The 17162-nt window shown below is 48.4% G+C and overlaps 1 protein-coding gene across 1 annotated transcript in view; it reads left to right on the forward strand.

The window, feature by feature from the left end:
- FAM174B (family with sequence similarity 174 member B) overlaps nucleotides 1–15016 on the forward strand; it is a gene marked incomplete at its 5' end in the record, with an annotated part of 25449 nt that extends 10433 nt beyond the window's left edge. Inside the window, 2 exons of the mRNA XM_004709889.2 lie at nucleotides 8294–8425; nucleotides 14875–15016. Coding sequence (XP_004709946.2) covers nucleotides 8294–8425; nucleotides 14875–14878 — 136 coding nt within the window. The remainder of the gene's footprint in view (nucleotides 1–8293; nucleotides 8426–14874) is intronic.
- Nucleotides 15017–17162: the final 2146 nt, after the last annotated feature.

Consider the following 17162-nt stretch of genomic DNA (forward strand, 5'->3'; position numbering starts at 1 on the left):
ATGAGAGGGATTGTCACGTGACTGTGAAAATGAACTTGAATGTCACAGTGGTTGTCAGGCTAGCGGAGGGCCGGGCCGGGTCAAGTTCTATTGTGCACAGGGCTGCCGCGTGGCAGAACCCATGTCAGAGCACCGAACGACCACAGTGGCTGATGATGCTGAGCCTTGTTGCATTAAGAATATTTTTTGGGGGAGAAATTTCCATCATTTTGTTTGCTCCTTCAAACCCCCACCCCCAACTCCTTCTAGAATATTTGCCTTTTTATTATTGAATTGTAAGAGTTCTCTATATGTAAAGGAGCTTCCAGAATCTTTACATTCTTTCAGTGTGGACCTTTCGTATTCTAGATACAAGTCCTTTTCAGGTGATTTTGGCCAGGCTTTGGGTCATCTCTTCGCTTCCTTAGTGAGTCCTTGGAGGCATACACCTTTAAATTTTGGGGACGCCTCGCTTACGTAATGTTTCCTCTGTTGCTTTTGGTGCTGTGTTTACGATGCTCTTTCCTAATTCCAGGTCATGACTATTTACGTTGGTTTTCCTCTGAGGAGGAGCTGCGTGTGCAGTGGTAAAACGCTCGGGACTCACCTGGAGCTCAGCAATTCGAAGGCACCAGCCCTCTGAGGCTCGATGGTCGGCTGCTAGAAAGAGCATTGCTTAAACCCGATCGGGCAGGTCTGTTTGGTCCCATGGAGTTCCGATGAGTCAGAATTGACCTGGCAGTAAGGTCTTTTGTTTTACTTTGATGAGTTTTAACGTTTACATTTATTTTAATTTATTTTTTACATTTAGATCTGTGCTCCATTTTGCATTGGTGTTTGTACATAGGAAAAGCTAGGGGTCCAGTGTTCTTCTGTTACATGTGGCTGCCTCCCCAGTCTTTACACGTGTGCTGTGCTCTTCAACCTGCTTTGTACCAGGAAACAACGTGTAGAGCCGAGGGATTATTTCTTGTATATTTCAGTATATCATTCAGTGTTTACAAAATGGCTTTATTTGCTTGTGTTAGCTTCGTAAACATGATAGAGATGTATGGTTGCTCATTTAAGTTGGTCTGCTATTAATGGACAGAGAGATGTCATTTCACACATGTGGACATATTTCATACATGTGGAAACATGTGGGATCCATTTCTAGAAATATAAGTGCAGATTAAGGCCTATGCCTCTGTAACTGGTGTTATTGCTAAGCCACTCTCTCCATAGGTTGTCAACATTCATGCTTCCGTCAACAGTTAATGAGAGAACCTGTCTCCCCATATCCTTGCAAACAGGGTGTTTTCAGATATTTTGCTTTTAATTACATTTGTAAGTGAAAAAGGGAATCTCTGTAAGTGAAATAAGAGAAGCTGCATTTCTCTTATGAACTTGACCACTGGGCACATTCGTTATGGTGAAAAGCCATTTGTAGCTTTGTGGTGTGTGCATGTATTGCCTACTTGGTAGCTTTTGCTCATTTTAAAAATTAGGATGTTTTTTAAATCAATAATTTTTTGGTTAACATTTTGTTGACAGATAACTGGTCTTTTTAGCCATCTGTGGTACTTAATTTTTGTTTATTTGTAGGAACACTTAACATATTAAAGCGGTAATGAGCTTATGCTGCCGTGTATCTTTTATTTTCTTCCCTAAAATTAAAAAAAATAATTTTGAAGTTACCATCCTTTTTAAAAAAATGGCTTTTGGACTTTCCTCATGTTCTCTTCTACTGCTTTCAAAGTATAACGTACTCTATGTATGTCACCGATTCATCTAATTTATTCTAGTATAAAAGACGAATTATGGATGGCTACAAATACAAGATATTGAATAGTTGATTTTTGCTCCAACATTTGAAATGCCGTATGTATCCTATACTAGATTCCAATTTTATTTGGGTTTATTTCTGGACTACTTAGGAGCCCTGTGGTGTAGTGGTCATGCATTGCGCTACTAACGCAAGGTCAGCAGCTTTAAACCACCAGCAGCTCCTTGGGTGAGAGACAGGGCTTTCTACTCCTGCAACCAGCGAGAGGCTCAGAAACCCACAGGGGCAGTTCTACCCTCTCCTGTAAGATCGCTATGAGTCTGCATCGGCTTGTCGGCCGAGGGTTCGGGTTTTGGGCTTTTCTTTTGCTGCAGCATGTAATTGTTAGTGTGACAGCACACCACATACAGTTCCTCTTTTGTGAGCATGTTTTACTACCTAGCTAGGCCTCTTTCCCTTTATTCTGTCCCCCCTTTCAGAATGGTTTCTGGCTCTTCTATTCTGTTTATTTTTTATTTTTCTGAGAATGTTAGAATCATCTTGTTCCCCACAAAGTTCTCTCGGTATTGTTAAAAGCATGGCGTGGTTTTCCCGTGGCTCCATGTTCCCCGTGGGCCGTGGATGGCAGTAGAAAGAACTGGCAGCTGTACTGTGGCTGCCTGAGCGGTGTCCGCTGAGAGACCACTGGGTGTGAGGGACACTCACTTGTCTGAGCCGAGTGCCATGCCCTCTCGTTGGAGAGTCGAGAGCATGGGCAGTTTTGTGGTGTGAGTGTGAATGTCACTTGCCGTGGCAGGGAAGTCACTCAACACACGCTGGCCGCTGCTTTCACGCAGTCACTGCGACACTCACGCAGAGGCTGCCGTGGGAATTTGAAGAAAATAGCTGGCACCGAATGGCTGTCCCCCACGGTGGTGGCTCTTAGTAGCATACTCAGGCCGCCGGGTCACATGCAGCCCTGCCCAGGCATGATGATGGTGCTCACGCATGGAGATGACAGGAGGGTAGGATCCAGAAGAAGGGTGTTATGGATGGAACTGTATCCACCCCACCCCCCCCCCCAAGAAAGGAAAGCCCCCTCCCTACCTGTGAACATGACCTTATTTGGAAATCGAGTTTTAAAAGATGTCATCAGTTGGGTTAACATGGGGTCAGATTGGTGGGGCCTCATCCTTTAGGACTGATGCCTTTATGAAAGAGAAAGAGGCAGAGTCCCAGAGAACCACAGGCAGGACCCCATGTTCTCCAGCGGGAATCGAGGAGCACCGGGAGCTACCAGAGTGGCTGGGAACAGGTTCTACCGCCAGCCTGGTATCAGTGAGCACGGCTGACCCTCTCCCTCAGGTTCCAGGCTTCAGAACTCAGAGATGGAGCATTGGCACTGTTTAGATCCACTGCTTGCGGGGCTTTGCTGGGGCAGCCCGCGGTAAAGAGGGCGGCCTGGCTGCCGCGTCCGGGCAAGGCCCTGCCGGAGAAATGGGAGCGCGATGGCACCACAGAATAAATATGGCTGCCGCATCTCAGAGGCCTTCTCTCCAGGGCCCCAGCTCCCCAGAGGAGGAGGAAGTTCAAGCGAGTGACTTGTCCAGAGGACACAGGCAAAGGAATCGCAGAACGGAGACTCCAGCCTCACAGCCTGGACGTCCTTTGATGGTTCTGAGCGTTCCACCTTAAAACTGAGCTGGAATACTGGCTAACCTTGCCGGCTCTGTTTGTTTTGCTTTGTTTTTCTTGGGAGGAGGCCGGGCAGACTCTCTCTAAGTTGGTCTACTTGGCTGGCTCCTCTGGTGACTCAGTGGCCTGCTGGTTTGTAAAGGCAGTGGAGTGCAGCGCACTGGGAACCCTCTTGCTGACCCAGCCTGTTGAACGTCCTTTTGAGTCAACAAACTCTTCCTCCAGGGTCACCTTTCAGAGTAGACGCGTTTCGAGCTACTCGGTTTCGTTAAATACGTGTGTTCTAGTTAAGAAGAAAAGGTTCTCTCTCTCTTCTCTCTCGGCAGGTTTAAACCATGTAATAAAGCACTTTCTGTTTCAACACTGTTGACATGTACAGTTTGCTGCCATAGTCTCCCTTATCATGTTTTGCGGCTGCCACCATTATCCATTGACAATTTTTACACGGGAGCTCAGTGCCCCCCAAGGCAGTGGATCCCGCCCCCCCTTTCTATAAAGCACTCTGCCCTGGCCTGTTCCTGGGGAGTGTCTTTTGGAGATTCACCGCAGGTGACCATTTGCCATCTATTCTAATCGGTCCCTAGGACTAGAGGCCATAAGGAAGTGCCACAAACCGGGTGACTTGGGACCAGAGAAATTTATCCTCTCCCAGGTCTGGGGGCTGGAAGCCTAACATCAAGGCGTGGACAAGACCACGCGCCCTCTGAAGGCTGAAGGGAAGACTCTGTTCCACGCCTCAGTCTTAGCTTCTGGTGCTGACCGGCAACCCCTGGGCGTGCCTTGACTTGTAGCTCCATCTCTCCAATGCCTGCCTTCATCTTCGAAAAGCTATCGACCTTGAACGTGTCTGTCTCTCTTCTCTTCTTATAAAGACGGCAATTACAACCAACGAGTGGTCTGTTTTTCCATTATCTCATGATCACTCTCACTCTGTGCAGCAGCAAGGCACGTTTCCCTGATCCCAGAAATCAGGCTCTGGGATTTGAAGGTCAGCGGGAGGTGCTGACTGACTGTGCCCATGTGACCCAGCTTCTCAGCGGTGCACAGCTAGTGCAGAAAGGGCAGACCTATTAATTTGAGGGAAACGGTGCAAAGAGCCCCACACCGCCTCCCTAGCATCCTTTGTACAGAGCACTTGTTAATGCAGCAGGATTTTCCATCCCTTCCCAGGTCTCTATTCCAGGACCCCTTTGCTAAGAACGTGCCTGCGTCTTTAAACTTCTCACACATCCCAGTTTCCCCTTATTAACATGCCCAAGGATGAGGCACCATGAATTGCTTTTGTTTTGTGCAGGGTGTTGTGTCTCACAGAGCTGATTGTTTGACATGTACTTTCTTTGCTCATAACATCAAAAGTGGTAGAGCCTGAGCTAATGGCCTCTGGTGTGATCACAGGTTTTCAAATGATTTTCTGAGGGCATATATTTGACTAGGCTGGCCAACCCCTATGGGCACTGAAGCGTGGTTGGCCACAGCAGTCTAGAAGCCGATGTTTATTTTCAGCGTCTCCCCTGGGTAAGTGTGTAAGGGTTCATGAGTACAGTCAGTGTGCTGTCCTGTGGTGTCCTGCATGTTCCTAGGATGCTGAGAGGAATGTCATCGGTATTTTAAATGCCAGCAGGGTCACCCATAGTGGACAGGTTTCAGTGGAGTTACCAGATGGAAACGGGATAGGAAGAAAGGCCTAGTGATCTGCCTCTGAGAATCTGCCAAGAAAAACGATAATAATTTATGAATTATGAAGGGTTCATGAGGGAGGGGGGAGCGGGGAGGGAGGGAGGGGGAAAATGAGCAACTAATATTAAGGGCTAAAGTAGAAGGCAAATGTTTTGAGAATGATGAGGGCAACAAATGTACATATGTGCTTCACACAATGGATGTATGTATGGATTGTGGTAAGAATTGTACGAGCCCCCAATAAAATAATTAAAAAAAAAAAAAGAAAGAAAAACATCAGGGGTTACAAGAGCACGTAGCCTGATATGATTCTGATAGGGGCACAGACTGGGAAGTACCACACAACAGGTGCAACAACACCAGTGCTCATGGCGATGGCACAGGACCAGGCAATGTTGCCTTGTTATACGTAAGGCCACAGTGGGTCACAAACCGGAACCTGCCATCAAAGCAGTTCCAACCCATGGCAGCCCTATGGGGCAGAGTAGAACTGCTCTTGGAGGTTTCTGAGACTATTAATCTTTATGGGAGTAGACAGCCTCATGCTTCTTCTATAGTGCCTGTAATGGCTTTGAACTGATGGCCTTGCAGTTAGCAGTCCAGTGATTAACTCACTGCATCACCACACATCCTTAACATGAGCCAGAGCTTAGTAATAACAACTCTATAGTTAATTTTCAGATCACAAGAGTCTATAAACATTCAGGAGTAAAGAAGGCAGTTTCATAGGTGTGATGCGCACCCGTCTACTGCATGAGGCTGAGCTGCAGCCAGAATCTCTGGAACCTTCCACTAGAAGGAGCGGTTCCTGCCTCAGGAACTGCGTGTTCAAAGTATACAAGAGGAGTGCCCATCAGCCTTTGCTTTATGATACTGGACAAAGAATGACCAGCGCGCCTGACTCCTTGGTCTGGAGCAGCAGTTCTCAGCCTGTGGGTCGCAACTCCTTTGGGGGTTGAACGACCCTTTCACAGGGGTCGCCTGATTCAGAACAGTAGCTAAAAGACAGTGATGAAGTAGCAACACACATCATTTTATGGTTGGGGGGGTCACCACCACATGAAGATCTATAGTAGAGGTGGCCGCGGCCTTAGGAAGATGAGAACCAGTGGTGGAGAGCCTCAGGTAGTGCTCAGGGGGGTGCCTCAGGCACTCAGACTCACCAGACCTCCCGTTCCCAAGGCACCTTGTGTCTGTTCAAATGTATTCTGGTCATGGGCATGCCAGACACAGGCCACGGGGAACAGGGGCAAGTCCTGTTCCATGGCAAAGCCAAGTACCCTCTTGGAACAGCGGTGACCCACCTGGCACATCAGGGCTTGAGGATGGGGACACTTTTGGGGGCATTGTCTTGTTTTCTTGTGACCGTGAGAGCCATTCTGGACTGCAGTTCCCCTCAGGACATGGACCTGGTCAGGGATTGTAGTCACCATAAGTCTCCCTGCCTTGGGGACACGGGGATCTCATGTATCCGTGAGGTGCTCTCCACTCTGAGAAGAACATTGAGAGAATATTATTCTTTTGTGCCCCCATTGAAGGAGCCCTCCCGGTGGTGCTGTGGGTTCAGTCTTGGACTGCTAACCACCAGGTTGGCGATTCAAGTTCACCAGTCAGCCCTTGCGAGGAAGATGAGGCATAAAAATATAAGCTTATTTGCACAGGAGGGGTACCAGAGAATATACATTTTTAAACAAGACGGGAAAAGTCCAAGAGAGCAGAGAAATAGCAGCGCCCGTGGCTGTAATGATAGCACTGTTCCCAGGTGGCATCGTCAACTCATCCGTCAGGCCTTGATAAATGTGGGTCCTTACCATGCAGTGCTTTACACCTGAGACTGAGGCTACCCTGTGCCTCACCATTTCCCCTGGGACCCAGCGCCACCTTTAGAAACAATTTAATGACTTACCATCCGAAAGAGAATATAAAAGGGGGCTTCAAGTTCCTGGAATACTGGAATGAAAAGATAATGGAATTTCCCCATGGATATTCAGAAGCACCTGCCTACACAGGTGGCACAAGCAGTTTGCACTAGGCTATGAACTTAATGTTCGCATTTCCAACCTACCCAGGGGCACCGTGGAAGAGGAAAGGCCTGGCGACCTGCTTCCGGAGTGATTGTAGCCAAGCAAACATGGTGGAGTGGTGCCACTCTGTACCAGGTGGCCCTGCCGTGGACTGGAACTCCTTCATGGCAATAGATTTGGGTTTTTGTTTATGTGTTTGTTTTATTGTTATTACCTAGACCAGGGGTCCTCAAACTTTTTAAACGGGGCCAGTTCACTGTCCCTCAGCCCTGTTGGAGGGCCGGACTATAGTTTAAAAAATTACTATGACCAAATTCCTATGCATACTGCACATATCTTATTTTGAAGTAAATAAACAAATGGGGCAAAAACACCCAGCGGGCCAGATAAATGTCCTCGGCGGGCCATAGTTTGAGAGGAGCCCTGAGTCCTAGACAGTAAAGTGAGAGTGAACGTGGCGGAGCGTCTCCTATACATGGGCTCGTTAACCACATCATCTCATTTCATCTTCCTGGCTGGCTGGAGAAGGACAAGTGCCATTATTATCCAGTTTATTTATTTCTAAAGGAGACCATAAAATATTTATTAAGGAGCACATGTATACTGGAGCATGTCACAGGACTGGTGACAGCAAGTCCCCGGCTGCAGAGAGAGATGCCGACGTTTGAATGTACAAGATACTGATCCCATGATGAGCTTCACTCCTCCCACGGTGCGGCAGCTTGGGGAGAAATGAAAGTAACATAAAAATCCGGGTGACGTTGCACGCAGAATGGGGCAGGTGATAACTGAATGAGTGACGAGTCTCCCTCTTCCATTCTGAAACGTGAGAGCCGCATAATGGAGGCAGCTGCTGGAACCCACAGTTCATGGAGACAGTTTATGGAACAATTCCATGATCTTCTCATTCCATCTTAAATAATTGCATGCCAATGAATGAGCGGGATTTTCAGTTCAACTTTCATGCTAGCCACCTTGTTGGGTTTCCATGAAAATCTCCACGTGGTCAGTGACTTGCGTGGGCACGGCAGCCCCGTGCTTACCCTTAGTTAACCCGTGGTTAAGGGAACCTAACTCAGCACCAGCTGTGTGTGACAGGCTCTCCCTGGTGAAGCTCTGGGCTGGCCCCTTCTCTCCAATCAGTGTTCTCATGGCAGGTCTTCTCCCTTTGCAGGTCGGGAAAGAGGTTAAAGAAGACCCGGAAGTATGACATCATCACCACTCCCGCGGAGCGGGTGGAAATGGCCCCCCTGAATGAAGAAGAAGATGAGGATGAGGACTCCACAGTGTTTGATATCAAATACAGGTAAGGGGTGGATTCCAGGGTAGGAGGCTGATGAGACGGCTTGCCTTGGCCACCACCACTACACCGTCCATGGCGTTCTTAGGTCTCTACGTTGGGCGAAGTGCATAGCCTTGGGGTCTTTGAGGGGTTCTGCACCACCGGACAGGGTCTGCTCTGACCCCCTCCTCAAAATCCACTACCAAGCACCCAGAAAGCCAGCACAGAGGTGCTTCTGTTTGAATTTCTTCAACCAGACCACACCGAGAAATCAGATTCACGGGGGGAAAAGTGGGAGCGGGTTTCAGATACCGAGCTTGACATGAGGATTGTAGCTGTGGGTTTTGGGAGGCGTGAGGGGTGTACTTTGATTATGCTTGATTCTACAGTGTAAACACTGGGGTGAATGTAGTTTAGAGATGAGAGCTGGAAGACTCAAGAGGAGGGACATTGCTTTGAGTTGAACCTGACTCCTGGCTCTCCCAAGTGTTACAAAGTAGAACTACTCTTGGATATTTACAGAACTCTTCTTCCTAATTGTGGGAATATAGAGAATTATCCTTTTTTTTCTTCCCTGTGGCTATGAACAGGAGCCCTGGTGGTATTGTGGGTTTCTCATTGGGCTGGCTAACCACAAGTTCAGCAGTTCGAACTCAGCCGCCTCTCTGTGGGAGAAGGAGAAGGCTTTCTACTCCTGTAAAGATTTCCAGTCTACCCTGTAGACTCGATGGCAGTGAGTTCTTTAAAACCCATAGGGGGCAGTTCCACTCTGTCCTGTAGGGTCCCTGTGAGTCAGGATCCACTCCGTGGGAGTGGGGTTGTATGGGCATGTGTGTATTGAATATGCATACGGAACCTCACATTTATATGCTTTATATGTAACCTGAGGCAACAAGACCTTTAATTTTACCCTAATCCTTAAACCTTTATTTCCTCAGTCCGTTTATAGTCCCGGCCTTTGCATCCTTGTTAAACGGAAGTGGTGACGACAGTCGGCCTGTGACGCTCTTGATCTTCAAGGGTGTGTGTTCAGCCTGTGACAGCTGAGAGTTAGGTTCGCCGTAGGGAGTCTCCTTTTAGTCCTCCTGCACGTAGGGCCTCGGTTTGCTTTCGCAATCGTGTTACTGTTAGTCGCCATTGCCTGACTCGTGGCAACCTTACGCATAGTGGAAGGAAATGCAGCTCAGACCTGGGAAGTTGGAGTCTTGCCGTCCTTGCTTTGAAGAGAGACTTGTTCATTCTTTGGGCAGCCCCTGAAATGTTCATGAATGGATGTCCCATTTTATTAAGTGCTTTTCTAGCCTTGTTGAGAGTACCGAGTACGTTTTAAAATCTGTTAAGGTGATAACTTTAGAGTTGTTGATTTCTCAATGTTAAACACACTACATTTCTGCGATAGAGTGAGTGTGGACCTGTTATCTTCTTAAATCCATTGTTGCATTCAGTTTGTTAATTTTGCTGTCTCCCTTAATGATGTAAATTAGCTGGTCATTTTCCTGTAATATTCTGGTCAGCCAGCTGCTCAGCCTGCGATAACAGTTTTATTGGCGTCATAAAATGAATTGCGGTGTGCTCCTTATTTTCCTTTTCTCTGGAATAGTTTGTATTAGATTAGGATTACCTCTTCCTTAAATGTTCGTTGGAAGTTTCTAGAACTGGCCCTAACGTTTCCTCATGTGAAAATCTTTTAAAACTATTGGTGTTCCCCTCTTTTAACAGTGGTAGGACTATTTCTCAAAACGCACACTCACTCCATTGAGGTGATTCTGACTCACAGTATCTCTGGAGGACAGAGGAGGAGTGGCCCCATGGGTTTCTTCTGCACATCTTCACTGGATGTGTAGAAAGCCTCACCTCTCTCCTGAGAAGCAGCCAATGAACAATTAAGCTTCAAAGTGCTTACCTTGGGGTTAGCAGCCCAACTTCTTGGGTTGGTTTTGATGGGCTATTGGTTTTCTAGAGTTTTGTCCATTCCATCCAAGTTTTCAAATGAATTGACCTAAAGCTATTCATAATGTTCTCTTATTATCCTTTCAGCTGCAACGTGTATAGTCACGGTTCTCTTGTCATTCTTTTCCCTCCCGAATGATCATTCTCTTAATTTTAATAATAAAAATTTGTTCCCACCTTCTACATGATTGGACAGGCCTTCGGCCTTAGAGTTAGCCGTCAAATAGGAGAAACACGCTGGTGTTTTTCTGGTCAACGGACCGAGGTGCTGAATCTTCAGGCCGCCACAAACATCGTGCTTTCTTGTTTTCATTGCCTAAGATCGTCTGTTTGATTCTTGCTGGTTCACAGCAGTCTGGCTTCCTCAGTGGGTTCATTTGCTCAACCTTGGTCACTGCAGATCGCTTCACATGGTGGCTTTTGCTCCCGGGGGAGTCTATCCCATGGACCCCCATTCCCCAAGCAGCAACTGTTAGCAATATCCCATCCCACCCACCAGGGCTTCCCTCTCCCGGCCGGCCAGAGTCCTGCTTTGGGTGCTCGAGCTTCCTTCTGCCGAGTGTGGTGTTCCTGAAATCTCATGAGGTATTCCTTACTGACATTCAAACACATTTCTGTAAACAATGTTCTGAGCAGATGGCCTCTGCAGGTGTCACGTCTCTTGTTAGCACGCCTGCAGCCCAGCAAAGGTGTAGATTCCCAGAGCTTCCTGAACTGTTTTGTCTGACCACGTTCTGGGTTTGGGGCAGCCTTTTTCTTTGGGGATAGCGAGCAGTCACCTGTGCTGGCTACGCGACTTTCTTTTCTGTTCTGAAATCGTGGTCTCTCATGTCTTCCCCAGTGTCCCCAGTGAGGCCTGAGTTCTCCTGAGGCACAGGCTCTCATCCATGACACCTGGTTGAGACAGGGCAGGGGAGGGCAGGCTGTGCTGCCAGCTAAGTGGCAGGGTGGAGGTCAGCGTGGGCAGAGCGGCCTCTGTGTGGGAGACATCTCATCACCTCCAGCTTGCCTCTCCTTCGATTCTTTCTGGTCCTCGTTTCCGTTTCACTGATTTCTGTGTCTTCTCCTTAATCTCTCTCTCATCCCCCCTCACCTGTATGTTGATGCTGGTAACTCATTCATGTTCAGCCTTCCGTTGTGCAGGAAGCCTCTCTAACGGTCCGTTCCGACGGTCTCCCGCAGGCTTTCCGCATGCTTCATCTTCAGGCACTCTTTGTTGGTCTGGAAGAACTGAATGTCAGGGATCAGTTTGTAGTCAGGAGGCATATGAGTTAAGCGTTTGGCTGCCAGCGGACAGGCCAGCAGTTCAAACCTACCGGCCACCCCTCAGGAGAAAGAGGTAGCAGTCTCTTCTGTACAGATTGACAGCCTAGAAAGCTATCCCAGGCAGCTGTCTGTCGGATTCCACACGACAGCAGTGGGTTTGGTCGTTGTAGACGTTGGTGCTGTCACGGTTGAAGTGAAGCTGGGGGAGGGTGAGCCCTGAGGTCCAGGACCCCTCCGGCTCTTAGGCACAGAGTGAACATTTAGGCACGCTGATTAACAGTTTTTCTTATCGTAGCTGTCATGTATGTTATAGGGAATACAGATAATAGGAAGGGAAAACAAAATTATGCCTAATTACATTATCTAGCTGTATCCACTGGATTGTGTGTGAGTACATACACCTGTGAAATTTATTTTTTTAAATGATTTTTGTATAAAGAGGGCTCATGTCCTATGTCCTTTATTTTTGGTGGTGACTTTTTTTTTTTGGTGGTGGGGGCAGGTGATTGCTAATGACAAAAGTAATTTTCTTTATTTTTGATTAGAAGGGATATTATATGACTTTGGATATTTAGGAATGATTTAGAAAAATTAAATGGCTAACACTACATTACTTTAAAATAATAGGTTTTGATTTTGAGTTAGGTGGGGTTTACATATCAAATCATCACTTTTATTCAACCTATATGCTGTTCTGTAGCATTTACCTACTTCCCCCCCATTCCGAACAGCATATTAAGAGTGCAGTCTCAGGTCAGTGGTCACGAAAGGACAGGAGTGTGAAGGCTAATTTTAGGTTCAGGTGAGTGCTTTTAGAACTTCCCTCTCTGCACAGTGATCTTACGCTCCCAGTTAGTCATCTTTCCCACTTAGATGTAGCTCATCCCCATTGCGGTGTGTCCTCCACTGGAACCGGATGTGGCTGAGCGGTGACCTGGGGTTGCTTTGTGCTTGACTGGAGAGAAAGAGGAAAACCAGGTTTTTGGCACTTGCCTCTTAGGATCACACCTGCAATCCTCTGATTGCATCTTGTGGTTTTGCGCCTGAACATACCAGCCAGGCTATTTTTACCAGATGATTCTAGTCAGGTAGGGCGTTTAGAGGAAGGAGAGGGCAGGCAGTGCCATACTCCTGTTGACAGCCTTCTTTTTATGATCCCAGCCAAGTGGGAGGTTTTCACATCCACGAGACAAGCCCTTGTGAATTAAACGGACAGCAAAAATAAAAAGAATAAAATCTGTAGAAATGGGTTTCCAACTGCACTTAAAAAGGCTAATTAGAAGGGCGCAATGCTGGCTCAGAGGAGCGCAGGGACCTGGGGTTTGAAATGGTTCTGTATTTCAAAAGGCGTTTGCATTCCTGTTGTATTTGTTCTGAGCTTGGCTGGCCTGGCGTGCAGTTTCTGACGGGTGTTGTGGGCCTCAGTGTACCCCCAGTTTATGATGAGAGACTTTTGTTGCACCCTGCAGGCAGTCCCTGAGACGAGGCAGATGCGGGCACTTCTGGCGGGCGGTACTGGCAGCTGTGACAAGTGTAGCCCAGAGGGATGCTGCTGAGAAAGCAGCAGCATCGCCAGCCTTGCCGTCCCCGCCCAGAGGGCTGCCTCTGTTCCTGGCTTCTTAGGTTTGGGAATGATGGGGGTATCTGGGGGTGTGGATATGCCATTTAGAAAGGCCTGCCCCCCCTCCCCCCCACTCCTGTGGGTAGAGATTCCTGTGGGAATATAATTAGAAGCCCATGGAATGTCTGCTGTCGTGCTGGGGTTGGGGAGGTCTGTGCCTGCCATCTTGTCTTTGGAACAAGGAGCCTGCTGTGGCCATTGGCAGCAGTAGACCCCCGGGAGGTAGGCTGGGATTAGGAGAAAACAGACCCCCCTCACTTACCCTAGACTCAGGCCGGGGTCAGAGTCTCCTTGCAGAGCCTGTGGCCCCATTTCAAATCCCAGTGAATGCATTTCACGTGCAGCTGCGATCGCTTTCAACAGTGCTCCGTGACTAAACTTGACCAGAATAAAGCCCTGGCCTTGTACTTCTGAAAATCGGCCAGAGAAAACCCCTGGGACAAAACGGTCTGTCCACCCACAGCCAGCTGCAGGCATCCTGTGGGACCGGGCAGTGTTTTGTTCCACCCTGCATAGGGTCATCCTGAGTCGGACCGGAAGCTACTGATAAGAGCAACAAATAGAGGGCAGTGACCTCTTGGGACAGCTGCTTTTTTGAAGGACCGATGAAATGGTCAGGCTAGGAGGACCCTTCTGCCCACCCCATGTTTCACGAGGCTTCTGCGTAGTTGACTTGTTAGTGGCATCAGCATTTGGACCGGTCCGTGGGTAGGGGGTGTGCACACATTAGGCACCGTGCCCTGCTGAGGGCTGGCAGGAATGCAGGAAGAGCTGGTGACCCGCAGGTACCCATGAGGCCAGGATATGCAGGCTGCACACAGAGCAACATCCGGCATCTTCCTCTACTAGTGAATAAAGAGCCAGCCCTTCCCCTTGTAGCTTCTGCGGTCACAGAGGCTTCTCGCATCCAATTCTTGGTTCTTCGAAGAGCGCTGTCAGCAATATTGGGCAGTCTCACAGTCTGAGCTGTTGTGGTTGTTGAGTGGCTTTTTTGGCTCTTAGCACAAAAGACCCCTTGTGACCGGGTCGAACTGCCTCTTGGCTGTATAGGCCGGAATCGTCAAGGAGCAGCCTGCCAGGCCTGTGCTCCTAAGTAGCGGCTGGGAGGGTTCAAACTGCCAACTTTTCCGTTCGGATCCACGTGCCTTACTGCTGTGCCACCAGGAATCTTTCTGTGAGGATGACAGCCGAGAAGACCAGATGGAGCGGCTTCACGGTGTAACACTTGGGTTTGCCATGAATTGGAACTCCCTCAATGGCAGTGGTTCTGGCTCCTTACAAAAAGTTTGTGTGTTGTTCCCCGACCCTCCCCACCCCAGCCCCTCAGCCCCCCAGGCATCAAGTGCTAGGAGGGAGAGAGAGGAGGAGAACTGAGCCCTGTGTACAAGAGGAGGCCCAGAGAAGGCTAGTGTGGGGAGTCAGCAGTTCCCTGCAGGAGTGGAGCGTAGCTTCCTCACAGCATGCTCAGAGGTCCTCCGGTGATGGTGTGGACTTTAGAGATGGCTTTTGTGATCAGAAGTGGAGTGGGCCCCAGAGCAAGCTGATGGCGTGACGGCACAGAGGCTGGTGACCAGGGCACAGAATGGGCACGGGCTTCACCAGAAGGCACTGACTCTTAGGATTTCTTTTCTTTCAGGTGAAACCTGCACCCAACCCTATGGCGTCCTATGGGAAGCCGACTGGCTGTGTGAAGCACCTGGAAGCTGTCTCATCCATCCGAGGTGTCGAGGCCCAAATGAACTTTATTAATAAAATGCTGGCACCAAGGTGTGCACAAACCTCTGCTCAGAATGCCACCACACCAGAGTCCCCACAGCTACCCTGGGACACCTGTTTAAAGTGTCACTCCTCTTTCTCCTGCTTTGAAGAGGTTGTTTGCCTTGCTGAGAGGAGGAGGGTAGAAACTTAATTTTTAACTGTTGAGGAAAATAAAACAGAACGGGAGGATCAAGATACTGACCCCCAAAAGCTTATAGCACCCCAACAACAGCAACAACAGCCTCTGGGAGATTCAGCTATACACAGAGGATTTCTCACATCCTGTGCTCCTGAATCGAGGTTCTAGGCTCCTGAGCCTGTAGTAGACTCCTGGCTGGTCAAATTCTTGCCTCATTTTCATGATGGACTTTCAGTGTGTGTGTGTGAAATTTCAATGTGTGCAGAGATGGTCAGCCCCTATTAGAAGTATACACATGTCTGCAGTCCATTTTCTTTCTTTCTTTCAAGGGTTTAGCAGGATTAGGCAGGACACGATGACAAATACAAGCCACCACTGTATGCCAGATTGACAGACGAGTGTGTCACGGTTGTGTCTGTTCACCACATTCATGCAATCTGTGTGCTAGTCAACTAACCTGCGAAGCGGGGCTGTATGACGAGGAACACAGCATGGGGATTGGAGGAAGGCTGATTGCCCTTCAAGAAGCCTGCAATATGTACCGAAACCACCTCGTTTGCTGGAAGGGAAGAGGACTCGAAGCATTTACTGACATAGCTCCAAGACTACGGTGCAGCCTTCAATATAGATTATTCCTCAACATAAAGAAAACCCGAATCCTCACAACTGGACCAACAAGCCACGTCACAATAAATAGAGAAAAGTTCCAAATGGTCAAAGATTTCATTTAACTTGCATCAGCAATCAATGCCCATGGAAGTGAGGAAATTGAATGACATGTTACATTGGGCAAGCCTGCTGCCAAAGGTCTCTTAAGTGTTAAAAGGGAAAGACGTCGTTTTGAACACTAAGGTGTGCCTGTCCAAGTGCTGGGATTTTAATTGCCTCATTATGCAAGGGACAACTGGAAAACGAGCAAAGAAGATTGAAGAAGAATTGATGCCTTTGAAAGATGCTGTTGATGAAACTATTCAATGCGCCACTGGACTGTTGGAGGATGAACAGGTGTGTGTTGGCAGAAGTACAGCCCGAGCGCTCCTGAGAGGCATGGATGGCAGGACTTCCGCTCACATCGTTCAGGCGCATTAGGGAGACGCTGGAGGAGGACATCGTGCTTGTGAGAGGAGGGAGTCAGGGGGGAAAAAAGGAAGCCCCTCAACGAGACAGATGGGCAAAGTGGCTGCAAAGTGGGCTTAAACCTAGGAGTGGTCGTGAGGATGGACGCGGAGTGGGCAGTGCTTCATTCTGCTGTTGGTCAGCATTGACTCGACTACGTACCCAGTAACCACAGCAAGAGCTCACAAAGAATTTCGAGTATCAGGGAATATTGTGTGTATGTACATGTTTGTAGATGTGTGTGTGTGTATGCGTGTGTGTGTATGCATATGTGTGTTCGTAGGTATATGTGTGTGTGTGTATGGATGTGCATGTGTATCTGTATGTCCATATATGCAGATGCAATAATTTCTCCTTTCAAGGGTAAGGTAGTACTAGATAGCTTTGAAGGGCAAGGGAAGTACTAGATAGTACTACCCTCTGCTTTTTAACCTCCTCCTTGTCAGATCCAGTTCTACTCTGTTGGAGAAATGCAACTTTAAACAATTGCGGGGATAATTTAAATGGACAGGCACTTGATTGGCTAGAAAATGTAAGCACATTTGCCCGGGGCTTGATTTGAACTTGGTCGAGGCCAGGCCAGACTAGATGCCTACTTGACCCTGGCAGTGGCTTGCCACTGTAGGAAGACCCTTCTGTAGGTGTGGGTTGAGGTTCAAATGGTGGCTTCCCAAGGAGCTGGAGAAGTGAGGAGTTGCCTGTGACATTACCCTGATCTGCTGGCTCCCGGAGGCAGGGCGTTGAGCTGGCTTCTCTGGCGAATACAGGCCCCCCTGTAGTTGTTATCGTAGGGTTGAGGCTATTTTCTGTAACTGACACACATCTGCTCAAAGTCTGTGAGTGGTGTCTCTCAGGCCCCAGGATCCCGTTCTCTCTGAATCGGTATTTTTGTTTGTATTTGGCTCCTGTGC

This window comes from Echinops telfairi, unplaced genomic scaffold, assembly GCF_000313985.2.
Source record: "Echinops telfairi isolate 266 unplaced genomic scaffold, ASM31398v2 ScPeMD7_7409;HRSCAF=8447, whole genome shotgun sequence".
Taxonomy (NCBI): Eukaryota; Metazoa; Chordata; class Mammalia; order Afrosoricida; family Tenrecidae; genus Echinops; species Echinops telfairi.